We start from the raw sequence: 15,000 nt of genomic DNA on the forward strand, positions 1-15,000 counted from the left end.
GAGCCAGAATTATCAAGATGTTATGTGTCACTTTCACATTTTCCAGGGTTATTTGGTTCAGGAAAGCAAGAGCATCTGTAAACCTGGTACTACACTGCCTAAATCAAAATGGTTTTACTGATCATGGATTATAACAAGAGACCTGACATAATGGATGTGCAAAGTCTGCCCAAAGAATTAGCATCACTATAGGCTAGATGGATGGACGTATTCAGGAAATGTAGTTTTCCTTGAAAAGGAAAATGCTTAAGCTAAATGAGTTTAAATTCTTATTATTAATAATACTTAGAACACTACATTGAATTTGGGAGATTTCATTTTCCTTTTAATACAAACTTATGTAAATCAGATTCTTTTAAATCCAATACCATTTCCTTTAATAATAAGCCATTGTTTTGACATTCCACTTAATGCACTAATAAACAAAAATTTGTCAGGAGTGATACCTACGTACAATTTGCAAGTCAGTGCAAGTTACTTAATTTAAAACTGAAAGACAGAGAAAGCATTGCAAATACTTTATGAATACTATTGCTATAATTCTATTATAAAAGTTATTGTAATACTTAGTGGTTATGGTCTGCTGTTAAGGTGCTCCTGTTATATACCCCGTAGTTTGCCATTTGTAAACACATCTTTTTGATGTTTCTGCCAACATCCTGGCAACAAAGCAGTGCAATTTCAAATGAGCTAATTAACTTAATTGTTGATGAAGCATGAAACAGTTCATTCACCCTGTTAGCTGCACCATGACAACATAAGAGTCTCAGCCCCTGAAGTTACTCATCTATATAAGCCTATCTGTAGCTTTCCATTAAGATCTATTGCATGCCAAATGAGTACGGCTCTTCTAACAAAGACCAGTCCAAAACGTACATAGGTAGCAAATCAGTGCTGATGTTGAGAATTCAAATGAACATAGAAATACTAGTAAATGCTTTGAAATAAATAAAAATTAAAAACTGCAGAAACCCACTGCAGTTTGAAGAAGCTGCAGATGAAAAGGAAAAGCTGTGTCACTTATTTCCTAAATGCTCTGATTTAGAAAACAGCTGGCTAAATCAAATGCTAAAGAAGCAATGACATCATCACTTTTCAGTCCTGAAAGGTGCAAACCCACCTGTACATGGTGGGTTTTTTCCTATGTATCTTGTGCACATGCAAGAATAAAAGCAAAAATAGATTATTAAGGGAGAGTTAAATGGTCATGCTCAGGCCTTTGTGCTTTTTTATTTATACCATACACAGTAATTCCCACTTCACACAAACTGTCAGAATTTAAAATGTGCTTTTTCATACTCCTACTATCCAATATAAAATCTAAAGCATCTCTTCAAATTTTCTGAGGCTCCATTTCAGTAAAGGATAATAAGAGGATTAAACACTGTGCTATTGAAAGGCCTGCAAAAGTGTTCAACATGAAAGAAAGGATAACAATTTGACCCTCTGCCGATAGCCTCGATTATCCAGTTGCTTGAAATACACACAAAAAAATCTCTGATATGGTTTACAGTAAAACTTTGTTTGCCGTCTTTCACTTTCCCTTGCCTTGAACAATTTTGTACCAAGGAATAAAAATCCACCTACTTTAAAAATTGTCCAAAATCTTCACAAACGCTTTCACAGCCAGGCCATTTGCAAACTCCATGACCATAGAGAGTATGGGAGGCCCCAGTCTCCTCATGTGACGAGCTGTAGCAAAAGAATAAGGCATCAGATTCATCTCAAAAGCCATAATCGTTGGAGGCTGCTAGCGCCTGTCAGGTTACGATCAGTGACAAACAGGTCAAAACAGGTCAATTTAGCTCAGAGCAGTCAGAAAAATTTAATCGTTCTATTGAATAGTTCAACTGCCAAGGCTAGATGATGTTCCAATTAGAGAAGAAATAGAGCCAAAGATGACTGTTAATAAAGGATGAAAAAATAAGATGACTGTATAATACCGTATGCTAATTATGCCATATGACCTTGGTGTAACATTTACCTATAAATAAAAAATACACTCAGAACTGATCAATTACGTGTATAAATATTGAAGACTGACAGTCAGAATTTCTGAATATTGTGAATGTTCAAAAAGTATTTGAATTTTCTGCTCAGCATGTATAAAAATAAAGTTGCTTTCATTAATAAATATTTTTGTTCACAACCACTGACTGCTTTCATTAACTATGTGGCTTCATAAAAATCCCTAGCTGTACTCCATGCCTTTTTCTGGAACCTTCAAATAAGTTCGCAATTGTTTTACCCATGATGAGTTATCAAAGAAATTGAGGGAATTATTCTGTGGATGTGGGCAACATCCTGAAGCAAAGAACCATTCTGTGAGATATAACCACAAAAGTTATACTAACTAAAAGTACTACCATAAAGGTATTCAGATTTTTAAATAATACAAAATAATGATGGAAAACTGTTCTTACATTCATATGAGAATTTAAATCATAGTCTCATAAGTGTTAAAAAAATTAAATGGAAAATGTATTTGAAAATAAAATTACTTACAATTTAGGTTATATAGATACAATTAAATTTCATCTTATATTGAGATCATAAATATCTCACTACACTAATATAATCATTGGTAAGTGTTACAGATACTATGTACTCTTGCATTTAATTCATTACTTGAAATTAAGAAACAGTGAATAATATCTGTCAATGTGTCTGAAAAATTATTTGAACTTCATCCATATGGTGTAATTCCAGTGTATTACACTAACACTGAAAATTTGTAAGAAATATCATTATTGTCATGCATAAAAGACAGAAAATTTAGTGGTTCTTTTCACAAGAAACAAACATGAGAGCTGCTTTAATATACAGTTTTGAAGCACTTTTAACATAGAATCTTTGCACCGTATTACAGCCTTGACAACTCATATAGATGGACTTTGTCAATGAAACCAGGAGTGTGAGTCAACAGTAAGGGCCTGACTGCCAGGTGTGTTAAACATGAATGAAACCGCACCTACAAATGTCCCCACAAATGTGCATTTACACCCCTATACCAGCCCACTTGATTCTGTGATTTCTAACTTTTACCCAAACTACCATAAGTTCACAAGTTATAAAACCACATGCAGGTAATTTTTTTGTGTCTGCACAGTTAGACATCATTACTGAAAATTATGCCCTATTGATAAACAATTCTGGAAAATCAGGTTTCCACAATCTCTCAAGTAACCTCTATGAAGTGCTATTTTTTGATTGGAAATCATGTGACTTTAGATGTTATACAACCGCTTCACGTCAAATGATAAGCACAGTTGAAATCTCATCAGAATTACCTGTCTCGCCTTGCATTTAGAACTGAAGACTGTCCATTCACTATGGAATGATGAGTTATTGGTGGTGATGCTTTGGAAGTGGTGGAGGAGGTAGTAGAGGAGGAATTGTTAGTAGTGAGGTCTAGCCCTCCATGTTTAATGCCATTGTCTTCCATACTGTGAACTCCAGTCACTTCTTTCCATAACTGCTGAATCTCAGCAGGACTTAAGCCAGCTATAAAATGAAAGAGAGCCCCACTAATATAACAAAATAAAGAGTTTCATATAATGAGCTCAGTGTTATTAATGGATTAATGCCAACAATAAAGCTGATGCTGTTTTACCAGCACAATCAACAAGTAGTAAAACATAAATTCATAAATTCATAAATCTTTAAATTCATAGACATAAAACAAAAAAGAGCTTAAACTTGCTCTCTACTCCACTTGCAGCCTGGAAACGTGTAGTTTCCAGGATTCATCCTAGGTCACAAAAAGCGATGTCTTGTTGAATGTATTCATACATATGTGTTAGGGTTGTCTGGCTCAAGTTTGCATGAAGTCATGGAAACCTACAGTACAATATGCTTCTGACTGAAGTAAAGACTACAAAATACAGGCAAGAGAAGGGCTGTGAGAATTCTCTTATCTTGCCACTGAACATGCAGCTAAGATAGGAAACCAGATTTTTAAAGATGAAGAGTTCATCAGAAATATATACACCTTCTGTCACTGCCAGACCTTGTAAGTTTGACATATCACTTTTGAAGAATACTAGATTAAATGCAGAAAAGAATGTAAAGCCCAGAGATCTTGTGATTTCAAAGCCAGGTTCTTCAGCCTGACATGGTTTGTTCCAGAGGTATCTTAAAATCTCTCTTCTGTATTTCATCTCAGCAACCAAAATTAGGTAACACGTGGTCATGGTATCTAGATCTGCTAGAATGCAAAACATTCAAAATGATGATGCTATTTGAATCAAGATATTGTGAGTTTTGTTTTTGGTTTGTTTTTACTTTTTATGAAAGAGCTCACATTTCTGGTCCTGAAAATACTAGAAAGCATCTGTTAATTCAAAATTTTCATTGAGTATATTTTTTTTTGGTTAATAAGATATAGTAGAAAGATGTAAAGACTGTTTTCTATTGTTTGGCAAATCTCTTTATTAGTTAATGTTTTATTTTGAGAACATATAAACTCAGACTACTGAAAGAGATTCAACAAAAAAATTATGAAAAAGCACAGGAAGTTCCTTAATACTTCTCAGTAGCCATCTCACCATGAAGTATTCAAAGCTATTAAAAATAGATTAGTAATTATTTACAGAAATATTTATTTCTGGAGGAAGTATGGAAACAAAGTGGGTGGCAGGGATTTTAATTCTTTTTTTTAAATTATGAAAGCAGCTCATTTTTAGACTACTGCTTGGAGTCCTTCTTTACCTTAAATACCAACACTCATTGGCAAACTCAGCTAAGGGTAAAATGAAAAAGTCCTAAAACTGCTCTTGACTTTATTTCATTTTTGTATAGCAAAAACTTAGGTTTTAAGGAAGCAAGCAAAGAAGCCAGGCTCTAATTTATTGCATTAAAGAGATGGGTAACGAGGGCGATGGTAATACTGTCTGTAATTGTTTAATGAAGGTAAGTAATTACTTCTGAGTTCATGAGGGATATTCCAGCAACACTGCAAAAAACCCACTTTAGTGTTGTAAATAACAGTTACCTGCAAATGTAATCACAAATCAGAATGAAATAATGTATTCATTTATGTGGCATGATATACAAAGTACATAATTTACTTCAAAGTCTTCCTCCTGTTGTTGAAAAAAATAAACTAACTGTACAAAAAAAAACAAACCCAAGAATGAAAACATCTGTTTAGGTCATCAGATATCACATCTTCTAGTGAGAGGAATTTAATTTGAGGTCATCAAACTTTGGGTCCTGAGTGAGCTGAGTAAGAGCTGTCTCAGGAGTTGAGTGAACGTAGGAGGGCTGGCAGCAGCTGCAGCGATGGTCTCTCTCCCATGGGTCTGGGCATCTGCTGGGCAGCCCCTTCCTCTGCGGGTGGAGCTGTGCCTCCAGGCTGCCTAGCTCACCTAGGGGTTTTTTTTAGGGCAGAATGAAATTTCTCTCTAGGCTGGTTAATTTTATCACTTCTTCAGAGGACCCTGAAATGCTGCCTTTTAGGATGAAAGGATTGCGGGAAGGCACTCAAAAAGTATAAAGTTAATAAGCGAATTTGGAATTAATTGTAAATTATGGCAGTTCTGTGGTTTCTGTGTCTTAAAAAGTCCAACTCTCTTTTTACTAGAGGCTTGTAAAATGGCTGACAGACATCTCAGTCTGGATGTAAAAGTAGGGTAAGTTTTAAAGTTTCATAGGCTATGGCAACCCTTAAAATACCCTCCCCACAATATATTAAAGGGGAAAGGATCAAAAAGAGGACTAAGAGTGGAATAAAAATTACGGACTATAATAAAAAGGTCAAATACTGATTTCCTATGAAATTTACAAACACCAGTAATTTGGGGATTTTAATATTACTTTCGTTACGCTTTTAACCTCTATCTACTCTATTTTTATGTTTGAATAAATATTTAATAAAACTGTCACTTGTAAAAACCATCCATGCAACTGCTTTTCCTTTTCCAACATGGACCGATCAAGACTTGGAGTTTTGGTGTTTTTTTTGTTTGTTTAGCTTGTTTGGGGTTTTTACTGCTGTGATTTACAGTTGTTTGCATTTAACAAGCATCAACGCAGCAGTACCTGGAAGTAACTCATAGCAAATCGCTGGTTTTGGATACAGCATAGTGAAGAACTGGTCACAAAATAGATGCTAATGTACCTATTGCATCATAATTGTGATACCTGACCATCAAGAAAACATGGGAAACATTTCCGTTCTTTAAAGGCAGAATCTATTCTTGAAGAAAATACTGCTTATATATGAAAACCTCACAGCTGTGCTTGTAAGATACATCTTCTCACATTATCAAACATAAACCCCTTTGACAATAATAATTTGTGGTTTATGAGACTCTTTATGACCAGTAGCTTACAAACACAAATCCCCTGTGTTACTTTCAGTGTTCTAGCCATCCATGTAACTAAGCAAACTGGATGGATGCATATAAAATATTTGTGTTACACAATTAAATCCTTCTGCATAACTATCTTACACCTCTCACAGCACAGCAGAAGCAGAAAACCATACTTTTACCACATCTACTGTGTATTACCTTAATTCAATTCTGAAGGTTTAATTTTAAAATAGAAGAAATAAATACTTGCATGTAATTCATTATTATGAAAAAACAACAAGGCAAAAGCAAAAAAGAGATTAATTTACTTCAACAATAACAATCCATATATATTTTAAATATAAAATTTTGTAGTTTCTTATTTCTTTGTTATCAATCTTTTCTGTCAAGAGTTCAGTTGGACTTAATTTTCTGAGTAAAACACAATTCTTAAAAATAAATGTTTACTCATAGGAACCATTAGAAAGTTTGTTTTTTTATTCTCAGTTTTTATACTAGAAGTAGTACAATGAGTGTTGCATTAAAATAATGAATACCAATGCAATTGAGTAGGAGTGCTGAGGGAAATCTATGGGGATAGCTTAATGTGAGAGAAAACCTGAGGAATTCCTCTAGCAACAGATGGCACAAGAGGAGATTGCAAAAGGTAAAGCAGTTCAGAGGGAAGTTGTGTTTCATGCTTTTTTTGACTCTGTTCCAAGCCAATTGTACAAAAAGAAATCAGCATTACCAGGCTCTCATCTCCAGGTTTATGAATCAAGTTGTCTCCCCACTGCTATTCTATTTGCTGTAGTAGGATTCATTTTTATTGTAGCTTTTACACCATTAGATATGCTTGCATCATAGCTTTTTTACACAACTTTTTTACACAATGAAAATAACACATTTTTTTGTAATCTCTGATGTTCTGGTCATTGTAGTTTATTTTTTTGTTTGTTTTGGTTTGGGGTTTTCGGGTTTTTTTAAGATCATTGTCTATATACTGTTTACTCTGCTTTGGCTCATCTGATATCTAAAGCTTTGATTTCGTAATAGTTATCTACTGAAGGAACAAGTTACGTGCATAAAGACCAATTTAAAAATAATGTTACCTGTCATGAACATAGTCTAAACAATGCTCATTTCAGGACTGGGGTATAAGAGATCAGATTATTGTATAATTTTTATGACAGATACTTAACTCTCTGTGGTAAAACAAACAGAAACACATACCTCACAGGTTATAGGCAGAGTCCCCTAGATGGGAAGACTTTGACCTTATCTTAAAATGTAAGCAGCATTTATCTCCACATTAATTTACGCTTCAAAAATGTGTGCCCTATTTTCTTTCAAGTAGTGGAATTTGAGAACATTTTCGTCATTGAGAAATCCTGATCAAAGTGACAAAAGAAAATTTTTTTCAAAAAGTCTTTATGGTTATTTGTCAGTCACAGTTCATTACTATTGGAATCACCACCTTCAAAACTTGTTGTTCTATTTAACCTATTTAATACAAAGGAATAGAGAAGAAAATAAATCCTAAGGCTTGTCCCTAAATTCACTTGTCATAAATTGAAGATTCAAAGTGCTTTTTCAATGCCAAACACTTTATTTTCTTAGAAGAAAAAGAAAAGACTGACTTTAGTATCACTGTTGGATGTATTTTATAGCTGTTTGTTTATATTAAATGAAATAACATTCCACTAAATCAGATTTCAGTTATTCCTCAGAGAAAAGCAATGATGCTTGAAGTGCTGCTATTAGAAATTGTTTTCAGCACATAAGCTCAATAAATATGCACCTTCCATCCAGAAAAAACAATAAAAACCTGGCTTTATTTTTCCAAGAGTATTTATCAGTGTCCAGAAAATTTGGTAATGTGAATAATAAAGGACAAAATACGCTTAACTGTCATAATGGGAAACTTCTGAAGTTCAGATGCAAATGGAATGGTTAAAAAATTGTGAATTTAGAAATATCTCCAATCATATATTACTGAAATACCTTGTGGCAGAGACTGGACAGGAAGAGCAGACTGGCCAGGTGGGATGGAAATGAGTCCCTGACGCTGAAGGTTCAGCAGATGTTGCTGCTGTTGAAGTTGTTGCATCTGGAGGAGCTGCTGCTGGAAGACAAGCTGCTGGGCTGCCAACTGCTGCTGCTGCTGCTGCTACAAAGAGAACAGGGGGAAAAAAAAGGAAAAGCAAATGCAGCAAAAAATAAAGTGTGCAGGAAAGGCTAGAAAGCCAAAAACATAAAATCAACTTCTTTCTTTTTAATCTCAGTTATTAAATAATAATGCTATTTGTAGAATACCCAGGCAGTGAAAGTGTTTGAAATTTTCTGTTATATTCATTTAAGATATTAGGTTTTAGGGAAAATGGCAAGATACACTTAATGACACACTAAAGAAAAGGGTCAAGAAAAAGTATATAACAGCTGCTTCAAATAGAAAAAAACCTCAGCTCATGGCAGATGATAACAGATTTATCTATGCTAAACATATAACTTTTTACAGCAGCCTGTGATTTGAAGGCACTCTTGTTTTTCCAATTGACTAAGTTTGGTCTGCAGTGGCCCATGAACATGGTCTCCAGTGATCTATTAGTAAACTGGGATGTAGCCGTCCTTTCACTGGCCTGTTAGCTCCCTCTCTTTTCATGTTGGAATATATTACAAGGAGCATGGCATTCAAGGCAACGAAATGCCCTATTATGGAGCAAAAGTACAGGTTCCAATTTTGTGAGGCATTTCAAGACAAACTTGAGTCTACAAAGACTCAGGAGGGTATGAGAAGGCAGTCACACTTCAGAAAAAGACAAGCTGCTGTGGAAGACCTTTCCTTTCTAGTTTGGGGAAAAGAGAAACTTCTGATGCGCTCACTGGAAAACAGACTGCATAATGGAGCAAGTCATGTGGATTGCCCAGAGCCTCCGGAGAAATAAGGGAGCAATTTCTATTCCGTAGTTGATGGCTGTCTGAAATTCTATTCACAAATCCAAACAGAAACAAAGCCTCAGGAGGTCACAACTGCTTCCTCGACGTTTGCATAATGGGCAGCTTGAAGACAACGTCTAGGATACCTGCTGATCAATTTAACTACTTCAACATGTTTTGTTTGTATTCTGTTTATATTTGATGCAGTTTGCTGACAAGTGCAAGCTAGGCCTGAGAAACCCACTTGTCAGGTTGATTTATGAGCACATCAAACTGTAACTTTCTACTCGCCACTTCAAACCTACAGTAGCAGTTCATTAATCAGAGGCCTATGACTTTGAAATCTGTGCTCAATCGCTCTTTTTCAGCCATGGACTAAATTTGCATGCTCTCTGAGCTGTGCCACTGAGCAAAGTAAGGCTCCTTCCCCTACACAGATTGCCTGTGAATACAAGATAATCAGTACAGAGTCCACCATACAGTTTGTTCTTTGCACACTCAGATTCATTAGCGAACATTAGACGACAGCAGGACTAGACTGCTCAAATCCTATGTCTCACAAAGGGGAGCAGGAGAATTATACCAGCACTGCTATTAAGCCCAGTAAAAATATAAGAACAAATCTTTGATAGCTGCATCCTCGCTATAGGAAAAGATCTAAACTGGTCTTGTCTTTTCCAAGCTTCTGACAGCTCAGACTAGTGTGCATCAGCAAGGGTCTTAGCTCCTACCTCTTTTGCTTGCTTTCCTGGATGCTGTTGCTGCTGTTGCTGCTGCTGCTGCTGCTGCTGTTGTTGCTGTTGCTGCTGCTGCTGCTGTTGCTGTTGTTGCTGCTGTTGTTGCTGTTGCTGCTGCTGTTGCTGCTGCTGCTGCTGCAAAAGCTGAAGATGTAACTGCTCTTGCTGTTTCTTGTAAAACTCTTGTAGTTGTTGCTGAATAAACCATTTTGACTTTAATAAATAAAGGCAAAAGTTTCAAGTATTATAAATCTCCTAAACTCTTCTAGATTGGCATATGGTAGCGTAGCCATTAAGTATCACCTCATAACAAAAAATGTGATTTGAAGAGGCAGATCTACATACATTTTTTTCCAAGGCGGTTCTGAAATTTTCCAATGCAGATTCCAAAATATCCTAAACAGAAGGGTATAGAAAATCTGTATTCTAAAGGGAATGCAAGAGCCAAATTAACTCCTCAAATAACTATACCTAAGTTCCTTAAATGTCCTATATAACAAATCAGAAGCTGCACTCATCCACTCGCAAGAAACCTACAAGTCACTAAGGCCAAACAAAACTGTCTGCTTCTGAGGGGAAAAAAGTAATTAATCTGTCAATCTGCTTAGCAGGATGCTGGATTCACAACTGAAGGTGAATTGCCTGTAACGATCATGGTACTGGATATTAAAATGTTTAAACATACAGTTCAGTGACTGAGCTATGACTATGACAAACAGACACATCATTTTCTGTATGAAAATTAAGCATGCACCCAAAAATTCACTCTGCGTTACACCAAGGCACTGATCACTGACACTATCAATAATTATTGTATGAATAACAAGTTCACGTATTTTTCAATTAGCTGACAGATTTTGTGCTAAGAAAACAGCAACCTCCTCCTCCTCCTTTTTAGCCTTATCTGGGACAAATTTTTAATATGTAAAAAAACAAAATAAAAAAACCTTTTCCCTTGATGAAACAAGCTGTTAAGTTCAAATTTCATAACCGCATGCCATTTATGTGACTAAAGGGAGCACTACAATGTTATGAATTTTAAAGAAACAATTATCTACAACTCTATTTGCACTTCCTTTGGCAGGTCTACAATTAAAATGTGCCTAAGCGCTTGAAAATTTAAACATCAATTTGTTTGGTATTTGTAATGCATCTGCCACTGCTGCTGTTGCTGGTTTTAATGTAACATTGAATGTTTCAAAATGTGATTTCACACTTCTGCAATTAAAAAAAAATAATTTGGAGATGGAGAAGTTTCATGTTTATTTTCATTCTTTTTGGTGCAATGAGCAATGAAATATTACAAAATAAGACCCATAAAATCTGGTTGACATTTGTGTGAATGCCCTGTGCTAACAGTCCAAAGCAGGTAACACACATTACCTGCTGCAACATAACTGCTTGCTGCTGCTGGAGAAGTGCTTGAAGCTGCTGTGGAGACAACACTTGCTGCTGGAGAATCTGCTGCATTTGCTGAGGGGTGATCACCTGGGGAGTCATCATGGCCACTGACACAGGCACCTGCACAGGGAAAGAAAGATATCATCGTCAAACACGTTTTTACTTTGCCTGCACTACAGCAATACATCTTTTTTATTTTGTACCAAAGATGGACCATAATTTTTTACATAGTATTTATCACTGTAAAGTTCCAGTTTCAGTCAGAATCTGTTATTTTAAGGCCACAGTACTGTGGCACTCTATTTCCAGAGGCATCAGTTTCAATCAGATTCAAGCTTTATGTTTCGTATCTCTTATGTATTCCTGCAAGAAATTTAAGCGTTGGCTAGTACAAATGTGTATTTAAAAATAAATGATCACATGGCAGGGCTCTCAACACTTCATAATCAATCATCTTATCAAGTGTCATAATGTTACGAATAGAAAAATCTATTGAGACTGTTTCAAAGGATATGATTAAGGCAGACAGCAAAATAAGTATCTTTAAGCAGTAAATGTTTTCCACAATAAAGACACTTAGCCTAAAAAAATTTTCCATAAAACATCACTTCAGTAGAAGAAAAACTTTCTTGCTCAGCTAGTCCTTTAAGAAGGTCTGATTTATACAGGAATAAGAACATCATGGACATATCAGAGTACACAGCAAGGACTGCTACCTCAGTCACCTGGTCTCTGTCGAGATAATTGTTTTCTCAGCATTCATAACTGAAAAGTGAAAGTTGGGAAACCTTGGCATTAGATTATTAGTTTTTCCACTAAACTGCATTTTTGTATAGGTGCTGTTTTGGACATGGCTTTATTTTCCACTTGTTATACAGTGAGATCAAGCGTCAGCAAATGCATAACCACCCACATATGCACATGTTCTCAGAAATATATGTGTGAGTTGGAAGGACACAGGAAGTATGTTTTCTTGTGTAGGTAGGAGAGAAAAGTCCTATGAAAGAAGCTGGGGTATTGTCCAGTGCTGTGGCAGGCACACTGTGATGTGAGAGCATTGCTCCAGCTACCCAGGACACAGTCAAACAGCTGTCAGCAAGCCAGGCTTTCCACCCATGAAAAAGCAGCCACTCGCTTGTCTAGCAAAATTCAAATGTTTTTTCTGCATATAATAGCAAGCTGGCATATAAATACTGCTTTGTGAGATGTATTGGAACACTCCAGTCTTCTGTAAATCAGCAAAAATAATATTATTGTTAATAAATTAAATTATGAGCCAATTTTAGGAGGAAAATCTCTTCTAATGTTTCTATTACTTGAATCTATCCCAAAAGACTTTGTATTAATGAAATAGAGGAAAAAAGAAACACAAGTCCACTGAAATTTTCTTTTAGAAGAAATTACCTCATATAATATTACACAGAATACCACTTTTCACACAATTCATCATAGCATAAACTATGGTCTTAAAACACTGACTAATTAAAAGTGTGAAAGTAAATATACCAGCCTTTACTAAAAAGTCCGATAATCTTTTAGAAAACATCAAATGAATTTTAAGAATAAAAATTCTGAAGGTTTTACTCTAAAATACAAATGGAAAAGACAAACCAGATTTCCACTCAGAAACTTGGGAGGAATTTAAGCTCATCTATCCCTGTACTCCTTCCATTATCAACAGAATAAAGAAATCCTGAGCAAAGTATATCTGATTTAGTTTAGAGATTTATTTTAACATGAAACTAAGCCCACACTGTGAACGTGCCTGTCTCTCTCCATGGAGTGCAGACTCACTTTGAGTAGACACTTAAATTTCAGATGACTAATTCTGGTTGTTACACTTTATAACATCTAGTTTTGTAGCACTGTAAACACCACATACAATAATGTTTTATTTTAAGTTTAACAAGTACTAAAGACAAGACAAACAGGTTTTCTACAACTTTGGGATCCATGAGCAAAGTATAAAATTCACCAACTAGAGTCATTATTCAATTCCCTCCAAAGCCACCAAGAATTTCCTCTGTTTACTTGAGATCTGAATTCGTCTTGCAACAATTTTATCTCAGTGATGCTATTCAACTGCCACAGGTCACACAGATAGGAGGAGAAATATAGAGAGGGAAACGGATACTTTCACAATTAAACTATTACCTTTAACCTTTAAACCCTGCAAGAACTTTCCTAACACTTGCATGCTTACTATTATAATATGTACCAAAATATGAATATTTTGATCTAAATTGAGTGAAAATCTACCTAACTCTCTAACTGGCACTGATTTGCTCATACTCTGTGCTAAAGACCCCAGACTGTAAGACATTTAGCAAGACTCATGGTACCACAAGAGTTCTCGGTTCCTCAGTCTGAAATACAGATTCCCCTCCACCAGGCTTATTTTTGTTAGCTTTCATGGTATCTGCTCTGAATCTCCCTAACTGCATACATGCTCTTATAAATGGAAACACACCCGCTTTGCAATACATTCTAACAGATTTTCTGACAAAATTTGTTTTTCCTGTAATATTCAACAGTTCAACTGTATAAGCTAGAGAACTAATATACCTATTTTTCAGGATGACAGACAGAAGCATGAAAAAAACTGGCAGTCAGGATCATTAGTAAAAATACAGATTTATGTAGATAATATTGCCTTTATAAGAGTTTTATGTAATGATACATGTGTGTATCATATCTATATAACATATATTCTTTCCCACAGATAAAGGACAAGGCATTTTGAAAACTTCTTGAAATTTACATTAGCAGAACACATTAAGCAAAGAGATTTCTCTAATTGTCTTTAACTAGTATAAATTGGTAGAATTTCACAGCCTTCAGTGATACAGTACAGGCTGTACTTTATTTCTTACAGGCACAGTGCTACTGTGTTATCTGGTTTGGAAGACTATCTGAAACCTGCTATTTCATGGCCAATTATATGCATTAGGTACATTTCTTTCATTTAATGTCTGTGTTTTCCAAGATTTCCAATCTGATTTTACAAAAATGTAGCAGAAAGGCAATCTCTGACTCTTTTTTGTAGAAATCTCTCAATGTATCTAGAATCAGTTCAGGTAGAGTCTTGACCCAGTGAAGAGACTGGATTGTTCCTTTAAGCGGGCCACAAAGTCCCCAAAATTCCTGGCTAAACCTCTAAGAACAAACTGAAGTGACAAAGTGAAACATGATTTATAACTGCAACCTATTTGTTGCGTGGCATCCTCAAAGCCATTGAGCTCCTAATTCTGCCACGAAGATGACTGGTATGCAATCCTACAAAACAAAGCAGGTGGGACAGCCTCTGAAGAACACCTACATCCTTAGGCTCCATGATGGACCCAGATGGAGGGTCCATTGTGCTTTGAAGTTTCTCATGTTTTTATTGCAGGCTCTCCCCCATTTTTTTGAATTAGTTTATAAATCTTATGTTGTTGTTTGGCACACAAATAAAATTCCAGATGTCGAAACAAACCATTTAGAACATATCTAAATGGCATTTAAGGCAAGAACAAATGTAAATTGCTTTATTACTGCATGTGAATGTACAAACTAAAGAAAAGCTATGACTCAGAATGAAAACACTGATATTGGAAATTAGATGAACGTGGATGCAGAAATTAAAAGAG

At 35.5% G+C, this 15,000-nt stretch overlaps 1 protein-coding gene across 6 annotated transcripts in view; it reads right to left on the reverse strand.

Annotated features, from left to right (window-relative positions):
• The window catches only part of FOXP2 (forkhead box P2), a 339,563-nt gene that overhangs the window by 51,253 nt on the left and 273,310 nt on the right, over positions 1-15,000 (reverse strand). For 5 of the 6 annotated variants that reach the window (XM_033514481.1, XM_015628631.2, XM_033514482.1 and 2 more), the window contains 5 exons: positions 11,354-11,491; positions 9,965-10,165; positions 8,301-8,466; positions 3,291-3,504; positions 1,588-1,692 (listed from right to left, as the gene is read on the reverse strand). In XM_033514481.1, coding sequence (XP_033370372.1) covers positions 1,588-1,692; positions 3,291-3,504; positions 8,301-8,466; positions 9,965-10,165; positions 11,354-11,491 — 824 coding nt within the window. Of the gene's footprint in view, positions 1-1,587; positions 1,693-3,290; positions 3,505-8,300; positions 8,467-9,964; positions 10,166-10,315; positions 10,367-11,353; positions 11,492-15,000 lie in introns of all 6 variants that reach the window. The other variant, XM_033514483.1, reaches the window with a different exon arrangement.

Source organism: Parus major, chromosome 1A (assembly GCF_001522545.3).
Source record: "Parus major isolate Abel chromosome 1A, Parus_major1.1, whole genome shotgun sequence".
In the NCBI taxonomy this organism is placed as follows: domain Eukaryota; kingdom Metazoa; phylum Chordata; class Aves; order Passeriformes; family Paridae; genus Parus; species Parus major.